We start from the raw sequence: 18,915 nt of genomic DNA, 5'->3' as shown, positions 1-18,915 counted from the left end.
CAGAGAGACAAGATAATGGTAGAGGGGCGGAGTCGAATCCAATAGATAAAATAAGAAACAGGTGAAGCAGGAATAATATCAAATATATTAAACAAGAAGCGATAAGTTTACTGACAAGCAAGTAGCGGAAGAGTTTGCGATACAAATACGATATATGCGATAATTAACAATAGTTACAGCCAGAGAAAGGTTAAGCGAGAGAGTTAACAATTAACGGAACGTTTTCCGAATAAGCGGGAAATATGAGCAAGCTCGCGATATTAAAGGTAATGATTAACACGGTTTTATGACAGGTAGGCAGAACAGAAGAGATACACTGTACTTAAATTAAGCGGTAAGCAAATAAATCATAAAATGTGAGAAGCGATTATAACTCATGCGAAATACAACAATTGAAATAGTTATCACATTACCAGAATGATCAGAAATAGGCAGACAGGGAATTAGGAATTACAAGGTAAATTCAAGCGATAGGTCAAATAGAAAATTATTATAAAATATAGAGAATAAAAGATAATACGTAGTCTCTGGTTTGCGGTAAGTGCGAGAGAAAGAAAGATAATAATCGGTACGATAAAAGGTAATTCAAGATAAGGCAAACAATATTCAAGGTAATTAATATGCCACGTACGGCAAACCCAATAGACTACGGACAACTACGATCAGCGATATAAGCGAAGAAAATAGTGAAAAAGATGTTATGCGATATGGCACAATACTCCAATGTCAAATGAACGACGAACGGGACCGCGCAGCGATATAAGATCGCTCCCGCGGTACTCTCACTAAGATGCGATAATCAACGATAATAGATAAAGAGACAGATAGAAACTAATCAGAGAAAATATAACAAAATAGTAATGCTCAGTAGCTAAGATAAAAATTGATCCTTTAACGGAACGCGCTGCTAGACAGCGATATTAGACATTCAAATATTCTAAAAGAGAAAGATAATAAGATAAAGCGATAGTCACTACAATGCGTAAGTAATAATCAACCAGTCGCGAAGTTACTTGCAATAAGACAGAGAAAGGGACAAGATAAGAGATAATAAGGTACGAGCCCAGGTGGCTCAAGCAGACCAACTGCAAGGTAAAGAGAAAAGATACGAGCCCAATTGGCTCAAGCAGACCAACTGCAAGGTAAAGAGAGAAAGAGATAAAGGTAAAGGTACGATATATTGCAAGTAATCTCGTGGCTTCACAAAATAGAAAAGGAACCTCACTTACGTAAAAGAAGATATAGTAGATACTACAGGATGCGGTACACTAGCGATAAACTTAATACAATGATAGCCAAAAAAAACTCTATTACAGATATCGAGAACACGTCTTTCTTAATTGACAACTGAACGTAGAGTGGTGAGATGAGCGATGATCCTGATTTTCATCGAGCTGGTGTCACGTGATTCTTCCCAAAATTTGCGGTATCTTAATTGGACCAGCTGGTCCCGTGGCCTGGTCCACGGATAGGCGGCGATAATCCCTCGCCGTTTGATGTTCTTTTCCCTCGACGACGGGTATCGAGGTATCAGGACGTCGGAAGGTGGTTAGAGATGTTTTCCTGCAGCTATGCGGTATCGTTGGTGAGAAGGGGGTGGGGTCGTACTGCTCAGGTATTGCGATATTGATGTGTGCGGCAATGTTACGTCACCGGTCTCCTGGACTTGCGACAGACTGTAACTCACTCCTTGTTTTACTGGTACTCCCCGTTGTAGCTATTTCGTCGGCGCTGCATCCCGGCCCTCGCTCATGGAAGCCCTCATGCCGGAACGATCTGGTGGTGATGGCCCTCAACCCGGATCCCCACACTAGATCCACCAGATCCACGTGGTCAGCATATCATTAGCCTATTCCACGCCGCAGTCCTTCGATAAGACGGTTCGTTAAGAGAAAACCGTCTTCTATTGTATAGTCAACGACTTAGTAGATATTAGGGTCGGTTCAGCTCCAGGCTGATAAGTATCGTCGACGGGAGGCTTCATTGTGTTTTTGACGCACAGCCCTGTACGCCGCCTGACGATGCATCCGAGCGGTAGAAACATTCGTTCGTGGTTCGGCTCCTGGCCGATAAGTCTCAAATAGTTGGAGGTGCTGTTGTGCATCACGCACGACCCTTTTCGACAACTAGATAGGCATCCATCGGGAGTGGTTTCAGCGGTATTCGTTCGTCTGTAGTCGGTGGTGTTGATGTTGAGCTGGTACTCGACCCCTGTCAGGAAGTGTACTGGTACCTTGACGTGAAGGTCTCGCGGATGGTTCTCGAAGAGCATTACAGAATTAGAAAATAGCATACAATTAGCTTAGTAAAGGGAAATCAACTTAAAGATAATTAGTCGTTCATTTTTGGAGTATTGGCCTCAGACGTGCTTTCGTTATTTTTAGCGATATTTGTACCTAGGGGAATGCGATAATTAAATAAAGTGACGGGGTACGAAATACCACGTCACAGTATATCAGCACATATATACACACACATAAACAAATAACATTTGCTAGCTCGCGAGAGTCTTCTTTCAAAAAAAAGGACTCTTGTTGTAGCAACTGAAGTTTCAGTTATCGCGAAACCTTTTTTTCGTACGCAAGGAGTCCCGGAGCAAAAAACATATAAACCCATAGAAAATCGAATACACCTTCTTAAAGCAATTGCCTTTGACAAACGAATTATACGATCGAGCGCTGTCTCTCAACTAAATCATACGATCGAGCGCTGTCTCTCAACTGAATCATACGATCGAGCTTGTCTCTCACAATATAACGCGACGGGCTGACGAGCCCGTCCGTAGGAGTCGAGCATTTTCTCCTCCTGACTTTCCTCGTGGAGTCGAGCGGTCTCCTCCCAATTCCCACACTTAATCATTCACACGTTATTAAATATTCATACCTCTTCGATATTGAATTGATTTCATCTAACCTTTGTTCTTGTGTTGAAATATAAATAAATTTGGGTTTTTTATGCCTTACGGCTTTTTCCCAACTAAATTCCCTGGTCCAAGTTATTTTCACATAGAATAAGTGTCTTCGTAAGTTTCCTTTTTCATGAATAAACATTTTGGTGCCTCCTGTGAGGTATGAATTCAACAAAAACACAAACATAACACAAAACATTATTGAAGTGTGAATGCAAGAGAATTTGTGGCAGTACATCCTGTGAAGCTCGGTCAGCATTTCCCATTGGATTATAATTCTGCTTTGTCAACGTTTTGGACTACATCATCACGATACAACAGCCGCCCAGTCTCCACCAGCAGCATTCACCACGGATAACTTCGATCAAAAAAGATAAGTGAACACAATTGGACACTCCTTGTGATAACAAGTTTGAAGATTATCGTTACGCGCTTCATACCTCGTTGAAAGAATACGTTCATTTTTTCCTTGTTACATTTTTACCAGTTTCATTTAATTTGATTGTAATATTATATTTTCCTTGATAAAAAATGAGTCGAGACGCGAAAAAGGTCGCCCTTATCGTTCAAAAAGGCAAAGGCCTTAACGAACAATTGAATATATTGACCAACGGGCTCGAACAAGCGGAGATTGATTACGTAAATGCAAAACTTCGCTTAGAAAGAATTACTGTTTTATTTCACGCGTATGAAGAACACCATGACGAACTCGCTATTCTCGATGCCGATAACGTACAAATACAAGAGATTGACAGTCTCAGAGACAAATATTACCGGGTCGCGAGCCGAATTCAAACGATGCAAGTAGCTAACGCCGAAAATAATATTACCGCGCCTATCGGAAATTCAACGTTCATGGAGAGACAGAGATTGTTGAAATTACCAGCGGCCGAAATTCCGAAATTCGATGGAAATCACGACAAGTGGCTATCGTTCAAGAATACTTTTAAGTCTATGGTAGATTCGCGTACTGACATAGATAACGTCATAAAGTTCACTTACTTGAGAAACGCGTTACAAGGAGAAGCTCTCAACAAATTATCAATCTACGATCTTAGCGCGGAACATTACGAGAACGCGTGGAAACTTTTGACCGATTCTTATGACCGCAAACGTGTGCTCGTATCCAAGCATCTCGATGCCATATTAAACATTTCGACTATTGACAACGCCACTTCGACTAATTTGTCAAAGTTAATTGACGACATGAGACAACACATGAGCATGTTACAATCTTTGCAAGTAGAGCCAGACGAGAGAGTCATCATCAGAATATTAGAAAGGGCATTGCCAGTGCATATTCATAGAAAATGGGAAGAGTCTTTGAGCCTGGACGAGCTACCGGAATTAAACAAATTTTATCAGTTCATTAATGAGACGATATTTAGACTTCGCACCTTTGAACGAGATGAGTCGCGGCGGGGAGGAAGTATCGCTATAAAACGGGGCGGACATCAAATTTCGAGCGGAAACAAATATCGACGACACGAGTCGGGCGTTCGCGCTTTCATCACGGGTACCTCAGACTCTTGCCCCAAATGCAAAGAATCTCACCCGTTGTTCAAGTGTCCAATTTTCGAAAAATTACCGATCAATCTAAGATGGAACGTAATTAAAACAGCAAGACTTTGCCGCAATTGTCTTCGCGCTCATCCCGGGCGTTGTACCGCGACCCATTGCAAGCGATGTAACGTTTATCACCATACGCTCTTACACGGAGAATCTGCGATGAAATTGGGACAGTTGTCCTACCAGAAAAAAGATCAAGACATGAATAATCCTCAAAAACAAGCATGACTAGCCAACATTGCTTTGAGTACCGCTGCACACACTTTTCAACCACAATTGAGCCTATGGGTCAAATAACGGCTTAAGTCGACTTAAGTTTTGGCATAAAAAAGGCAAGTAAAGATTCAACAGTCGATATTTCAATTTTGACAAGGCATTTTACAAGGAACTTTTATTTTTTTACATAGGTGGGGTACCCAAAAATGATATACAAACGTAATAACAATTATTAAATATTGCTTGAGGAGAGTACAAATTTCGAAATTTTTAGGTGAGTTGAAAAATTAACGACGGAGCCAGGAATCGAACCTGGTATCTAGAGATGCTTTGCCGGAGACTTACTCCACTAGACCACCTAGCCGCCCTGAACTACACTGTCATTAATTTCTCTCATCACCTGTATTTCGAAATTGTTTTTGTTTTCGTGTGCCATTGAATTTGTTTACATTTGAGATTCGTCGCAGAGACACATTTTAGACTTGTGTGTGAAGCTTGTTGGGTTTATTTTTCAACTCACCTAAAAATTTCGAAATTTGTACTCTCCTCAAGCAAATTTTTCTCGCTAAAAATATGATATGCGTAGCTCATATCGCCAAAATGAACGCGCAGCCGTTCAAAAGTAAATGGCTAAAGTGAATTTTAATTTCACATTAATAGCCACTTACAGCATATGTGTGTACATACCAACAAGCTTCACACACAAGTCTAAAATGTGTCTCTGCGACGAATCTCAAATGTAAATTATTAAATATTGTCCAATACAGTGCTATCACGGAAATTCGGAGTAAGACTTAAGTCGTTTTTTTGTAGAACGACTTTTAATCTGTACAAACACGTTTTTGGATTAAAATAATATGATGACGATAATAGTCAAACCAGTTTCTACTGTAATGGGTGTTTCATGGTCGCGGTGAACACATATAAAAAAAGCTAAACTAGGAATTGACATTTAAAAAACGGCATGTATCAGGTTCAATCAGAGTCCATTTCGTCTGTTTCAGCCGAATCATTGTCGTTGCAGGTACCCCGCAGCACATTTTTATACCATTCCCTATTAACCGGTTTTACAAAAGGCATTAAAGATAGCACGTCATTTTTTTTAGCTGTCTTAATTCCAACAGGAGCCGGGTTTGCTAATGCTAGTTCGGTATCTTTACTTACAAAAGCGTTTAATTTGAACAGGTTGAAATTTTGCGGAGCGCCATTATAGTCCGCGTAAACGGACATGGTGCCTGTTGGCTTGTATGATAACTTCACATACTTTTGGATCGTGAATTTCTTTCCCTTAGCTTTTGGAACCTTTAGAAAAAATGAATCCAAAGTTTTATCCCATTCTTTTAATAAGTGGGCACTCATCTCTGCTTCGAAAGCTTTTGGTTTGTGCCTTACGGTCCTCATTATTTCGAGATACTCGATAGGATTTTCGACGGTCTCTACTTTTTTTAAAACAGTTCCGTAAACACCGAAATTTCTATCGCATTGGCAGTATGAATGACCTCGCACCGGAAAGATGTGATTTATTTCAACTCCCATTTTGACCGACAACCAAGCACAATATCGTACGAGAGTCTTGTTTTTATTTTGCCCCCCACAGGAGTCAGACAAAAGAACTACTTTTTTTAATTCTGGATTTTCAGTCAATTTTTTTACCAGAAAATCGTTCAAAAAACTACACACAGAGTTACCGTTCTTGCCACCATCACATTCTAAGAAGCAAAAAAATTTGCTGTCACCGTCATTAAAACAGTGTGTGTTGAAAACATACAGCCACAATAATCGCTTGTAAAATTGTGCGCTAACGTTCAGTTTTGGAAGCGGAAGATTTTGTGCGTAGTCGAACTCAACAGTTAGAGTATCATCGTTAATATTCTTTGTGCACTGTTGCCGCAAAACCTTGTATTCCGCAACTTTTACTTCATGTAGACGGAACGATTCCTTACACGGATCTGATGAATTTGCCGATAGTTTGATTTTACATTCGGTGCAAAAATCACAGACGTCTGTTTTACGTTGCCTAAACGAGTAATCACTATTTTCCCGAAAATATCTATGGTACGTTGGGTACTTTAGTGAGAGCTGCTTCCCTGTTTTATCAAAGTAATATTCTTGGAATGCGTGAAACATTTTTTTTACGTTTAAGTCTGGATTCTCGAAGTACTTTCTTTCAGTTTTGGAGCTTCCATAATGCGATTTTTTGTTCGGGAAAGTCGACCAATGCTCCTTCACTAAACTCCATACCACGTTCGAAATTTTGGCAGGGTTGGGTTGCTTACCCCTTTTTTCTGTAGCAACTGTCGTACCTGAAACAATCAGTATTTTCATATTTTAATCCAGACCTGACTTGTTTTGTTATAAGACGCCAATAAACGAGTCAAGCATTCGTAAATATTGATTTATTTAGAAAGAAAATAATATAAACATTTACCTGATTTACAAAATCGGAGCACCGTTTTCATTCTGGATTCAGTTATTTGGAGAAGAGACAGAAAAAATCCTTTACAGACAGTTTTATCCTGGCCATCTACTTTGAAAGAATATTTCCAAGACCAAGATCTGTTCTTCCGTTTTGTTACGGTTTTGACGTATTTGATTTCTTCACGTTGTATACAACTGATTAAAAAAGTGTCCTGACTCGGTTTCTCAGCCATTGCCCAGAAAGTCTTGAAAATTTCACGCTGACGTTTATAATCGAAAGAAGACGAACAGTTTTTCTTGCAGCAGTCGGTAGTGTGCCTGAATTTTTTTCGAGGTATTTTATTCCCACTTTGAGAAGCGTAACTTTTACCACTGTTACGCTTAAGCTTCTTTCTATTTTGTTCCCATCTATCTTGTCGAATTTTTCTCTTTTTCCCCGTAACTGTAGCAGTAGGGCTAGTCGATGCTGTTGTAGTTGTTGTAGATTCGTTCATTATTTCGCGCAGAAAATATTGCAGCTTTACACGAAATCTAACAGACAGGCAGATAAACACGTGCGTCTGTTTAGCGGAGGCGCGTGGATTAGCCTACTTCGCTTCGCTGCTACTGCCGGCTAACTCAATGGCGGTGCGCGCACCGCTTGTTATGGTTACTACAGCATTAAAAGTTGACGAAAACATCCAAGATTCACAGGGTTTATAGCGAAGATTATACAGAACACCGAGATCAGCTTCTTTGAAAAAGTGACTTAAGTCGACTTAAGTCGTTATTTGACCCATAGGCTCAATTGATAATGAGTGCGATTGTTCGTGTAAGAAACGCGAACGGGACATTTATTCAAGCAAGAGTGTTACTCGATACATGCGCAACAGCACATTTTGTCACAACAAAACTCGCGCGGTCATTAAATTTACCTATACGCAAATGTGCGATATCCATCAGTGCGATCGACGAGATGGAAACGAAGTCAAACGGGTGTATTGATATTAGCTTCCGATCGTTGCACAGCGATTATCAAAAATCGTTGAATTTTCTAATGATTCCGAAAATCGCAGAATTCTCGCCGAACAAAATCTTCCCGCGAAAACACTCCAACATTCCCCCTGATTTACCACTAGCCGATCCGCAATTCAATATACCCCGTCCAATAGATATGTTGATAGGTTCGGGTGCTACAATATCATTGTTGTCTATCGGTCAGATCAATTTATCCCAAGGAAATTTCGACCTTTACGCCCAAAAGACTTTGCTTGGCTGGGCAATCGTGGGAGGAAATAATTCTCAAGATGCAAAGAATCGTGTGACGTGCAATTATAGCGAGTTAACGTCACAAATGAACAAGTTCTGGGTAATCGAAGAGCCTTATACGAAAAACACAAAAGATTCCCAAGAATCGTTGTGTGAGTCACATTATAGGAAAAATACAACGCGCAATACGGCTGGACGATACATAGTGCGCTTGCCATTCCGAGAAGAGAATATCGAACTAGGCAATTCTCGATCTTCAGCTTTGCGTCGTTTTTATTGTCTCGAACGTCGATTCAAAACGGATTCAAATCTTTTTGCGGAATATAGCAAAGTAATGCAAGAGTATATAACTCTTGGGCATATGTCATTAATAGAAAATGAAATTGAAGAAGGATATTATATGCCTCATCATCCTGTGATTAAAGAATCAAGCTCAACGACAAAACTACGGGTAGTGTATAACGCGTCCGCGAAAACTAAAAGGGGCATTTCTTTAAATGACGCGTTGATGGTCGGCCCGACCATACAGAATATTTGAGCAGAATTGTTTGAGCATATACTCCGATTTCGCATGTACGAGTACGTGCTCACAGCTGATATCGCAAAGATGTACCGACAAGTTCTCGTTGACGCTCGCGATAGAAAATACCAGCGTATTTTCTGGTACCACGACAATAAAATAAAAGCGTATGAGCTGAACACTGTGACGTTTGGTGTTGCGTCCGCACCGTATTTAGCTATTCGGACAATTCAACAGCTCGCGGATGATGAAGGAGCGACTTTTCCCCTGGCGCAGAAGGTACTAAAACGCGACTTTTACGTCGACGATTTTCTTACGGGAGGGAATTCTATCGAAGAAGTGTTACAAGTACGTGATCAAGTCATCGAGTTGTTGAAACGCGGCGGATTTATTATACGTCAGTGGATGTCAAATCATACACACGCTCTCGACAACATTAATGAGAAAATTTTCGGAGTTGATTGCGCGGTGGAGCAAAATACCGTGTTGAGAACGTTGGGAGTAACTTGGAACTCGCAACGTGACACTTTTGTCTACAGTGCAAAGCCCATTGATTTAACAACAAAAATTACGAAACGGATCATTTTATCGGAAATCGTTAAAATTTTCGACCCTCTCGGTTTGTTAGGCCCAATAATCTTAACTGCAAAATCCATCATGCAAAAATGTTGGAACGCGAAAATCGATTGGGACGAATCAGTCACACAGGACTTGTTTACTATTTGGTCCTCTTTCGCGAGCCAAATGAATCTCATACGCGATGTATCCGTAGAACGACGGCTTTTAATCAAAGATCCAACGCGAATTGAGCTTCATGGTTTTTGTAACGAAAGTAAGATAGGCTATGGAGCATGCTTATATATGCGTTCTACGAATCAAAATAACGAAAAGATCGTACGACTAGCTTGCGCAAAATCTCGTGTCTCTCCCTTAAAGGGAAATGAAGATGGGACTCCTATTCCTCGGTTGGAACTTTGCGGCGCTCTAACTCTTTCGCGACTCTTCATTGAAGCTCGGTCGACCTTCGAATTTCATCTCGATAAAATCATTTTTTGGTCAGATTCGACGACCGTATTACAATGGCTTCAAAAATCTCCACAGACCTTGAAAGTTTTCGAAAGAAATCGTGTTTCCGAAATTCAATCTCTTCGAGATCAGGTCGAGTGGAGACACGTGCGTACAAAGGATAACCCAGCGGATGCATTTTCGCGAGGACAACTTCCTGCTGAATTTCTAAAAAACACGACGTGGTTCAAGGGACCATCGTGGCTTTCAAAACCAAAAAATCAATGGCCAGAGAACTTAGAAATTGTGATTTCAAGGTCAAAAGACACCTGTTGCTTAGTCGAATTGCCCAACGAACTGTTCAAACTTTTTTCTTCGTATGAAACAATGTTACATGTGCTAGCATTTTGTCTTCGTGTACGTCGAAACAATACATATGTTCAAAAAAATATCTGCGTGCAAGAAAAAATCGAATTAGAGCGCCGAATTCTGCAAATTATTCAACAAGAACAATTTCAAGACGAAATAAAATATATAAAAAAGACCGGTAGCGCAAAAGGCTCACGACTCTCCTCTCTCAATCCGTTTCTAGACGAGTATGGATTACTTCGTGTAGGTGGACGCTTACGACATGCTGAAGTAACGGACGATTATCGGTGCCCTATTCTGTTGCCCCCTCAGTATCATGTAACCGATTTAATTATCAAAAAGATTCACCATGAGAACTTTCACGCCGGAATTCAAGGTACCTTGAGCGCGATACGTCATCGGTTTTGGATAACAGACGGGAAAAATCAAGTTCGAAAGATTGTACGACGATGCGTGCGCTGCATTCGACATAGACCGAGTTTACTCCATGCTCGAATGGGAGATCTTCCGGAGTCGCGTGTCAAGGCTACGGGAGCTTTTACCCATGTAGGGGTCGATTTCTTCGGTCCCATTTACATAAAAGAAAAGAAACTTCGAAATCGCAATCGGGTAAAAGCGTACGGGTGCATTTTCATATGTATGTCAATTAAAGCCATTCATATTGAAATAACGAGTGACTTGACAACAGATGGCTTTTTAGGCGCGTTTAAACGTTTTATCGGACGAAGGGGAATACCTCAACACGTTTATTCCGACAACGGTACAAATTTCGTCTGTGCAAATAACAAATTACGCGAATTGTACGCTCTTTTAAACTCAGAAGATTTCAAGAAGAATCTGAATACATTTGCCATCCGAAGGAATATAATTTGGCACTTTTCCCCTCCTATATCTCCTCATTTTGGGGGTATTTGGGAAGCAGCCGTCAAGTCCTTCAAACACCATTTCTACCGAACAATAGGCAACCAATTATTGACTTTTGAAGTATTTAACACCTTGACAATCGAAATAGAGGCCATATTGAATTCGCGACCTATCTGCTCTATTTCTACAGACCCAAACGATCCCCTTGCACTTACGCCGGCTCACTTTTTGATTGGTCGTCCTATGACTATGTTAGTCGAAAATGATTTTTCATCTGTTCCAGAAAATCGTCTCTCGAGTTGGCACTCCATCACGAAGGCTCGCCAAGATTTTTGGAAAAGATGGTATCAAGAATACCTTCATGAATTACAAAGGCGACAAAAATGGCATAAGTCAAAGGGTGAAATCAAAGTCGACACAATCGTCATCATCATCGACAAGAATATCCCGTGCATGCAGTGGAGACTGGGTATGGTGGTCGAAGTGCACCCAGGAAAAGACGGCATCATTCGAGTAGCTACTATAAAGACGGCAAACGGAACGTACAAAAGAAACATTACGCAGCTTTGTCCGCTCCCAACCGAGAATTAAATATTAAACGTTTCACAAACCTTTACACAAAAATTGACACAATATTCCTCGTTTCCCTCGCAACGGGGGGAGTATGTTCCGTAGGAAGAGTAAAAACATAAATATATATGTATATCAGCACATATATACACACACACATAAACAAATAACATTTGCTAGCTCGCGAGAGTCTTCTTTCAAAAAAAAGGACTCTTGTTGTAGCAACTGAAGTTTCAGTTATCGCGAAACCTTTTTTTCGTACGCACGGAGTCCCGGAGCAAAAAACATATAAACCCATATAAAATCGAATACACCTTCTTAAAGCAATTGCCTTTGGCAAACGAATTATACGATCGAGCGTTGTCTCTCAACTAAATCATATGATCGAGCGCTGTCTCTCAACTGAATCATACGATCGAGCTTGTCTCTCACAATATAACGCGACGGGCTGACGAGCCCGTCCGTAGGAGTCGAGCATTTTCTCCTCCTGACTTTCCTCGTGGAGTCGACCGGTCTCCTCCCAATTGCCACACTTAATCATTCACACGTTATTAAATATTCATACCTCTTCGATATTTAATTGATTTCATCTAACCTTTGTTCTTGTGTTGAAATATAAATAAATTTGGGTTTTTTATGCCTTACGGCTTTTTCCCAACTAAATTCCCTGGTCCAAGTTATTTTCACATAGAATAAGTGTCTTCGTAAGTTTCCTCGTTCATGAATAAACAACGGTAATAGGTAAAGAGACAGATATGAACTAATCAGTGAAAATATAACGAAATAGCAACGCTCAGTAGCTAAGATAAAAATTGATCCTTCAACGGAACGCGCTGCTAGACAGCGATATGAGACATTCAAATATTCCAGAAGAGAAAGATAATAAAATAAAGCAATAGTCACTACAATGCGTAAGTAATAGTCAACCAGTCGCGAAGTTACTTGCAATAAGACAGAGAAAGGGACAAGATAAGAGATAAGAGAGAATAAGATACGAGCCCAGGTGGCTCAAGCAGACCAACTGCAAGATAAAGAGAGAAATAGTACGAGCCCAATTGGCTCAAGCAGACCAACTGCAAGATAAAGAGAGAAAGAGATAAAGGCAAAGGTACGATATATTACAAGTAATCTCGCGGCTTCACAAAATAGAAAAGGAACCTCACTTACGTAAAAGAAGATATAGCAGGTACTAGCGAATGCGGTACAATAGCGAGAACTAAATTGATAGGTAGCGATAATGGCACTGAATAGTACGATAGCACGTCTTGGTTATTCAAAAACTGAACGTAGAGTGACGAGATGAGCGATGATCCTGATTTTCGTCGAGCTGCTGTCACGTGATTCTTCCTCAAATTTGCGGTATTCTAATTGGACCAGCAGGTCGCGTAGGTCTGGTCTATAGGTAGGCGGCGATAATCCCTCGCCGCTTGTTTTTCTTCTCCCTCGACGACAGGTATCGAGGTATCGGGACGTCGGAAGGTGGTCAGAGATGTTTTCCTTCAGCTGTGCGGTATCGTTGGCGAGAGGGGAGGTCGTACTGCTCATGTGTTATGATACTGAGGTGTGCGGCAATATTACGTCACCGGTCCTTTGGACTTGCGACCGACTGTAACTCACTCCTTGCTTTACTGGTACTCCCCGTTGTAGCTATTTCGTCGGCGCTGCATCCCGGCCCTCGCTCATTGAAGCCCTCATGTCGGAACGATCTGGTGGTGATGGCCCTCAACCCGGATCCCCACACTAGATCCACCAGATCCACGTGGTCAGCATATCATTAGCCTATTCCACGCCGCAGTCCTTCGATAGGACGGTTCGTGAAGAGAAAACCGTCCTCTATTTGATAGTCAACGACTTAGTAGATGTTAGGGTCGGTTCAGTTCCAGACTGATAAGTATCGTCGACGGGAGGCTTTGTTGTGTTTTTGACGCACAGCCTTGTACGCCGCCTAACGATGCATCCGAGCGGTAGAAGCATTCATTCGTGGTTCGGCTCCTGACCGATAAGTCTTAAATAGTCGGAGGTACTGTTTGTGCATCACGCACGACCCTGTTCGACAACTAGATAGGCATCCATCGGGAGTGGTTTCAGCGGTATTCGTTCGTCTGTAGTCGGTGGTGGTCGATGTTGAGCTGGTACGTGACCCCTGTCAGGCAGTGTCCTGGTATCTTGATGCGAAGGTCTCGCAGATGGTTCTCGTAGAGCGTTACAGAATTAGAAAATAGCATACATTTAGCTTAGTGAATAGAATTCAACTTAAAGATAATTAGTCGTTCATTTTTGGAGTATTGGCCTCAGACTTGCTTTCGTTCTTTTTAGCGACATCTGCACCTAGGGGAATGCGATAATTAAACAAAGTGACGGGGTACGAAATACCACGTCACAACATATATCTGCAATGTATCTCTCACATGTTCAGAAATTTGAAGTCTCGTTGTCACTTATGCTGCTATATCAGTCTCACTCTTTGTAATCTCTGCTGCTATCATCTCTATCTTCACTTTTCTTCTGTTCTCTACTTCGCGATATTCTCGCATTAGCTGTAACCAGTAGTACTGCCCTAAGCGCGGAATAAAGTGAACCAGATTAAAGTGAATATCTCTCTTCATTTCGATCACCACGCATCATCAAACCCTTTTTCCTTTCGCCAACTTTCTAGGATTAAAACAATAGAACTCTCGCTATCTGTAAACAGACCATGTTTAACTTGGTGGTCGTTATTTTCAACTTTCACAGTAAACGTGTATGATGTCATTTGCGAGGTACTCATATTCGAAATATGCAAACGGAGCGCTTTTTACAACAAGGTTTTGAGTGCAAATGACTGACGACACAATCAACGAATACGTGCGAAAGTTAACCTCGAAATATAAGATATTGATATTGCATGTTTTAAAGATGAGGTGCCTTATTTCATTGAATATTGCTAGGACTAGAACATCTTGAATCTTTCTGAAATGTATGAAATCTTAGTTAACGGGCTGCAATCTATATTCCCTCACGTAAACTTCGAAAATTTTTTTAATGATGCCCATTTGTAATGCTAGTGGTGAACACATATTTTCTGTACTGAAACCAGTAAAGACATACTCATGAAATTCATCGTATCAGTTGCATCTAAGCGATTTATCACTAATGTCTATTGAAAATAATGTTGTGCAATCATTAGAATATGAGAGTAATAATAGTAAATTTGATCAAATTAATGCTAGGAAGGCGCCACTTTAATCTTGTATTTATATATTATACATGGATAAATGTCTAAAAGAGAAGAGAAAAGAAGTCTAAGTATTTTCGTTGTTGTTCAGAATGAAGTCTGTTTGATTTATCATTTATGTTCGTAGTCGCTACTTATTATACGATTAATGTGGTGGTAGCCTGTGACTTCACTATTTTTCAATGTGATATTCAATGCCTAAGCGTTTTATTTCATTATATATTATATAGTTTGTGACGTGGATTTTTCCGGCTCCTCGGTCACTCGGAGAAAATGACCGAGAACGTACCGCGTGCACAATAATTTGGCGTCCACGATGTACCCTGGATCTAAAACAATATCGCAAAGTTTTTGTTGGGCGCCTGGCGTGATTAAGACGCCTCGAAATCATTAATACGCTATTCCTCTGGCATATGCTCGATAGCTCAGTACCGCGGAGAGGGGAGGGGTAATTTTTGGAGAGAGAGAGAGACACTCGAAATACACACGCTATTTAACAAAAGTAAAATAAAATCTTATATTTCACAATAGCGGTGATACAAAACAAAAAAAAAATATAATTCAAAAATCGCTCATCGCGAGTCTAAAACTCAACAGAAAATTACACGTAACCTACTCTATTTCTTACTCTAATGAGCTCGCGGCTCCCTAACTAAAACGTCCCTCGACGATCACAAAATTCTCATACGCAGTTCTCAATTTGCAAATTCGCCATTTGTTCTCAATGGCGATTATTGCTCGAAACGAAACTCAAACTAATTATTCGACGGTGCGCCGTCTGGTCTCGCAACTAAAACACCATGCTCAAACTTCTCGTCTCAACTGCTGCGCAACGCAACGGCAATTTCGACTATACATCACCTAACCTCGACTAAACACTATCTTAACTAAACGTAAACTTAACTAAGCGCAAGCACCACTACATTTAACTTCAACTAAACACAAGCTCAAAGTAACACAACTCCAACTACATTATCTTAAATAACGGGTACGGAACTGAATGCAGGCGCAACTAAACGTAACCTAAACTATACGCAATCGCAACGCATCCGAACTTAATTCTTTTCAAAATCCTCCAAAACGTTACCCGCTAATCCGAGCACTCCAATTCGGTACTTCCCGACCTACTCGAGAGGTGACAAAAAAAAAAAAAACGATAACGCGGCTCGACCCGGTACGACAAAATTCGGCTATGCTTGGTTTCACTAACGAGAAAGATTCAACTAAAACCCGTGACTCTACTCAACTTTTTCAGAAACTCAAAATTTACTTTACTCTAACCCGCGTACTCAGGCTACGGTCATCAAGCAAAAGAATCGGCAAAAGAATTTCGAGTACTTCTCTACAACGCAAATCCAAAACGGCTATCCGTTACTCGGCAAGCCTTTTCGCAATTATGCTCGAAATTCAATCGCGGGGATAGAAGCAGCGCTTACCTTCTACATCCTTGCAACCCCCTTTCCATTCCCCTCGCGATTTTTGGGCGACTCCATTGCTTCGCGAACTCCCCCAAAACGTGACTACTAATCACGACCGCCAGAACTAGAGTGGTTTCAAAAACCTACCACCTGCCGCAACACGGATCTCGATACGCCATCCCACACGTGACGTCATACCCCCAAGAATACGCAATAATCGATCCGTCATCGATTTCGTCGATCGCGCAACTCGACGCGCACCTTCGACAGCATCGCTGCGCAGAACTTAAAGCTAGCTCGCAATCTCGTCCACCGCGCAGCTCCATGACGTCTTGGCGGTGAGCGTGGTGCTCCCTCGTCGCGAGTCGGTCCGTCGCAAGTTCGCTGGTCAATTGTTGGCGGGGTGAAGGGGAAGAGGCTGCGGCGCGCCGGCCGCCAGCGGGAATCGCGTCCACCTTGGATTCCCGCGATGCGGGGATCTGCGTCGGCTCCCCCTCCGCAGCCTCAACATCCGTCCTTCGCAATTGTCGCTAGTCCGCCACTTCGCAATTTCCTCGAATTTGGTGTCGACTTCTTGCCTGATGCCGTTGTAGCTCGAAAAATAAAAAAAACAAAAAAAACCTGAAATATCTTACGTTAGTCGCTAAGGTGTCCCCTCTCGTAGTTTCGGATGCGTGACTCTAGTCCTGGCGCTCTTTTTCAAAAACTTCGCGACTCAATTTCGGAAATTCCTAAATTTTTGGTTCCGCCCAGGGTTCAAGGAGCCCCTTCTAACGGGCATCAAAAATGCCACGTTACAAGTTATATTTTAATAATGATTCTAAATTGGTTATGCAGTTTATTTCGACCAGTTTACCCAAACTTTTCCATCAATCTTATGTCAGGGGGGCCTCTAAATTTCAATGCGCTCCGGGGCCTCCAACTGCTTTATCGGCCGCTGCATATTGATTTGAAGATACAATTATGGATTATATGATTTCTTACACCCTCAAAAGTACCCGACTGTGGCCGAGAGGGTGGTTACAGTAAACTTTAGCTAGGGTAACCGAATGTCTACAGTTAACACGAAACACATTCTATTTTTTGCAACACATCTGAAAGAAGGTTTGATCTGCGATATGTTGAAGATGGAGAAGAGACAAGACCACAGCTAAATCATGGGACTATCGTTTACGATACTGAATAAGTCAAATTAGTATGATAATATCCAAAATTTGATTTATTATCTGGTGTCAGTTTTTTCATCTACATTGTAATTACTTATAGGTAAACCATAAGAATATATATCGACTATAGATTAGAAACTGTTTTGATACTGCCATAAGGATTGTTCAAATGCATAAGAATGTTTTTTTTTTTTTGCAGGAATCGGTTACGCGGTTGCCTTAATAGCGTTTTACGTTGACTTTTATTATAATGTAATAATCGCATGGGCGCTTCGTTACTTCTTTGCATCGTTTGCTGCCATGTTGCCTTGGACGACCTGTGACAACCCGTGGAACACACCGAGATGTCGCAGACTCGACATCAATGCTTCGTATGTTGGTGATTATGCGATGGCGGATAACCAATTCACTAGCAACGACTCGGGCGTTACTTTCGAGGGAATCCAAAACACAACACTGATAAATCACTATAGTAATGATACCCGATACACCAGTGCCGCACAAGAATATTTCAAGTAAGGACATAAAAAATATGCAATAATTAATATGCTTGTGTTCAACAAATTATATATCATCACCTGCTACTTCTCAAATTTTTGAACTGTTCGTTGATACTTATGTAACTGAAATTATTATGGTTAGACGCATTTAGTTGGTTGATCTAAGATCATAACGTAGAAATGATATTACGTATCAAAGGTGGAAAGAAGGCGACTACAAGAGTGAAATCACATTCCATCCGTAATGCACACGTGTTCTTTTATTTTTTTAGGTCATTTGAAAATTTGCCGTTTGAGCATGTGAAGCGGATTATTGTTTTTCATTTATTATTGATTATTTTGATTATGTGGCAAAACGGACGCAAATTGTATTGTCGCCCGCATAATAGTGCGCATGAAACTGGCAATTTTGCACTTGCTTCATATGCGCGAAAAATAATTTACACGTAAGCGGTCTATAAAAGAGTTCTACGGTAAACAAGTCACGAGTCGATTACATTTTTGAATATTTATTTATGATGAATTTATACTAACATATAAAATTCTTTGTCTTTTTGTTTGTTTGCTATTGATAAACTTGAAAACTAGTTGATCGACTTACATGAAACTTGCACGAAATTGTTTCATAGATAGGCCCGAGTAATATAGACTATATAAGTTATACGAGATGGGTTCAACTCGTTGAAAAAGATAAAAAATATTACAAATACCTTGAGTTTTGACATGAAATGTACGTTATGCGCTTGGGAACCCTAACCGTCATCGGAATATGGCGGGTTTTGCCTCATATATATATTATATGTATTTCGATTTCTCGCGTCCACGGACAAAGATTCGATGCGCGTTACATGCGATTTCTCGGAGATTAACGGCTAGTTGAAGCAGCGTGACGTCACCTTCGAACCGCTCGATGCCATGATGGTAACACGT

General features: G+C 40.9%; 2 protein-coding genes across 2 annotated transcripts in view; one reads left to right on the top strand and one right to left on the bottom strand.

Moving 5' to 3' along the window:
- Positions 1-18,915, top strand: part of LOC107226905 (sodium-dependent dopamine transporter) — a 429,903-nt gene that overhangs the window by 229,502 nt on the left and 181,486 nt on the right. Inside the window, exon 5 of the mRNA XM_046733912.1 lies at positions 17,685-18,000. Within this exon, the coding sequence (XP_046589868.1) occupies positions 17,685-18,000 (316 nt within the window). The remainder of the gene's footprint in view (positions 1-17,684; positions 18,001-18,915) is intronic.
- LOC124293348 lies at positions 5,444-7,888 on the bottom strand. Its single transcript, XM_046733913.1, has 2 exons — positions 7,122-7,888; positions 5,444-6,996 (listed from the first exon to the last, which is right to left on the bottom strand). The coding sequence occupies exons 1-2, from the start codon at positions 7,603-7,605 to the stop codon at positions 5,669-5,671; spliced, it is 1,812 nt and encodes a 603-aa protein (XP_046589869.1). The 5' UTR covers positions 7,606-7,888; the 3' UTR covers positions 5,444-5,668.

Source organism: Neodiprion lecontei, chromosome 3, assembly GCF_021901455.1.
Source record: "Neodiprion lecontei isolate iyNeoLeco1 chromosome 3, iyNeoLeco1.1, whole genome shotgun sequence".
Lineage (NCBI taxonomy): Eukaryota > Metazoa > Arthropoda > Insecta > Hymenoptera > Diprionidae > Neodiprion > Neodiprion lecontei.
The sequence above is the reverse complement of the archived record's forward strand: the minus strand, read 5'-3'. Positions and strand labels throughout refer to the sequence as shown.

What these genes read in the sequence shown, in the direction of transcription:
- LOC124293348 (XM_046733913.1), bottom strand. Translation starts at nt 7,605, where the DNA reads ATGAACGAATCTACAACAACTACAACAGCATCGACTAGCCCTACTGCT. An exon ending in GCTCCGATTTTGTAAATCAG is followed by an intron (nt 6,997 to 7,121) that starts GTAAATGTTTAT and finishes TGATTGTTTCAG; the next exon opens with GTACGACAGTTGCTACAGAA.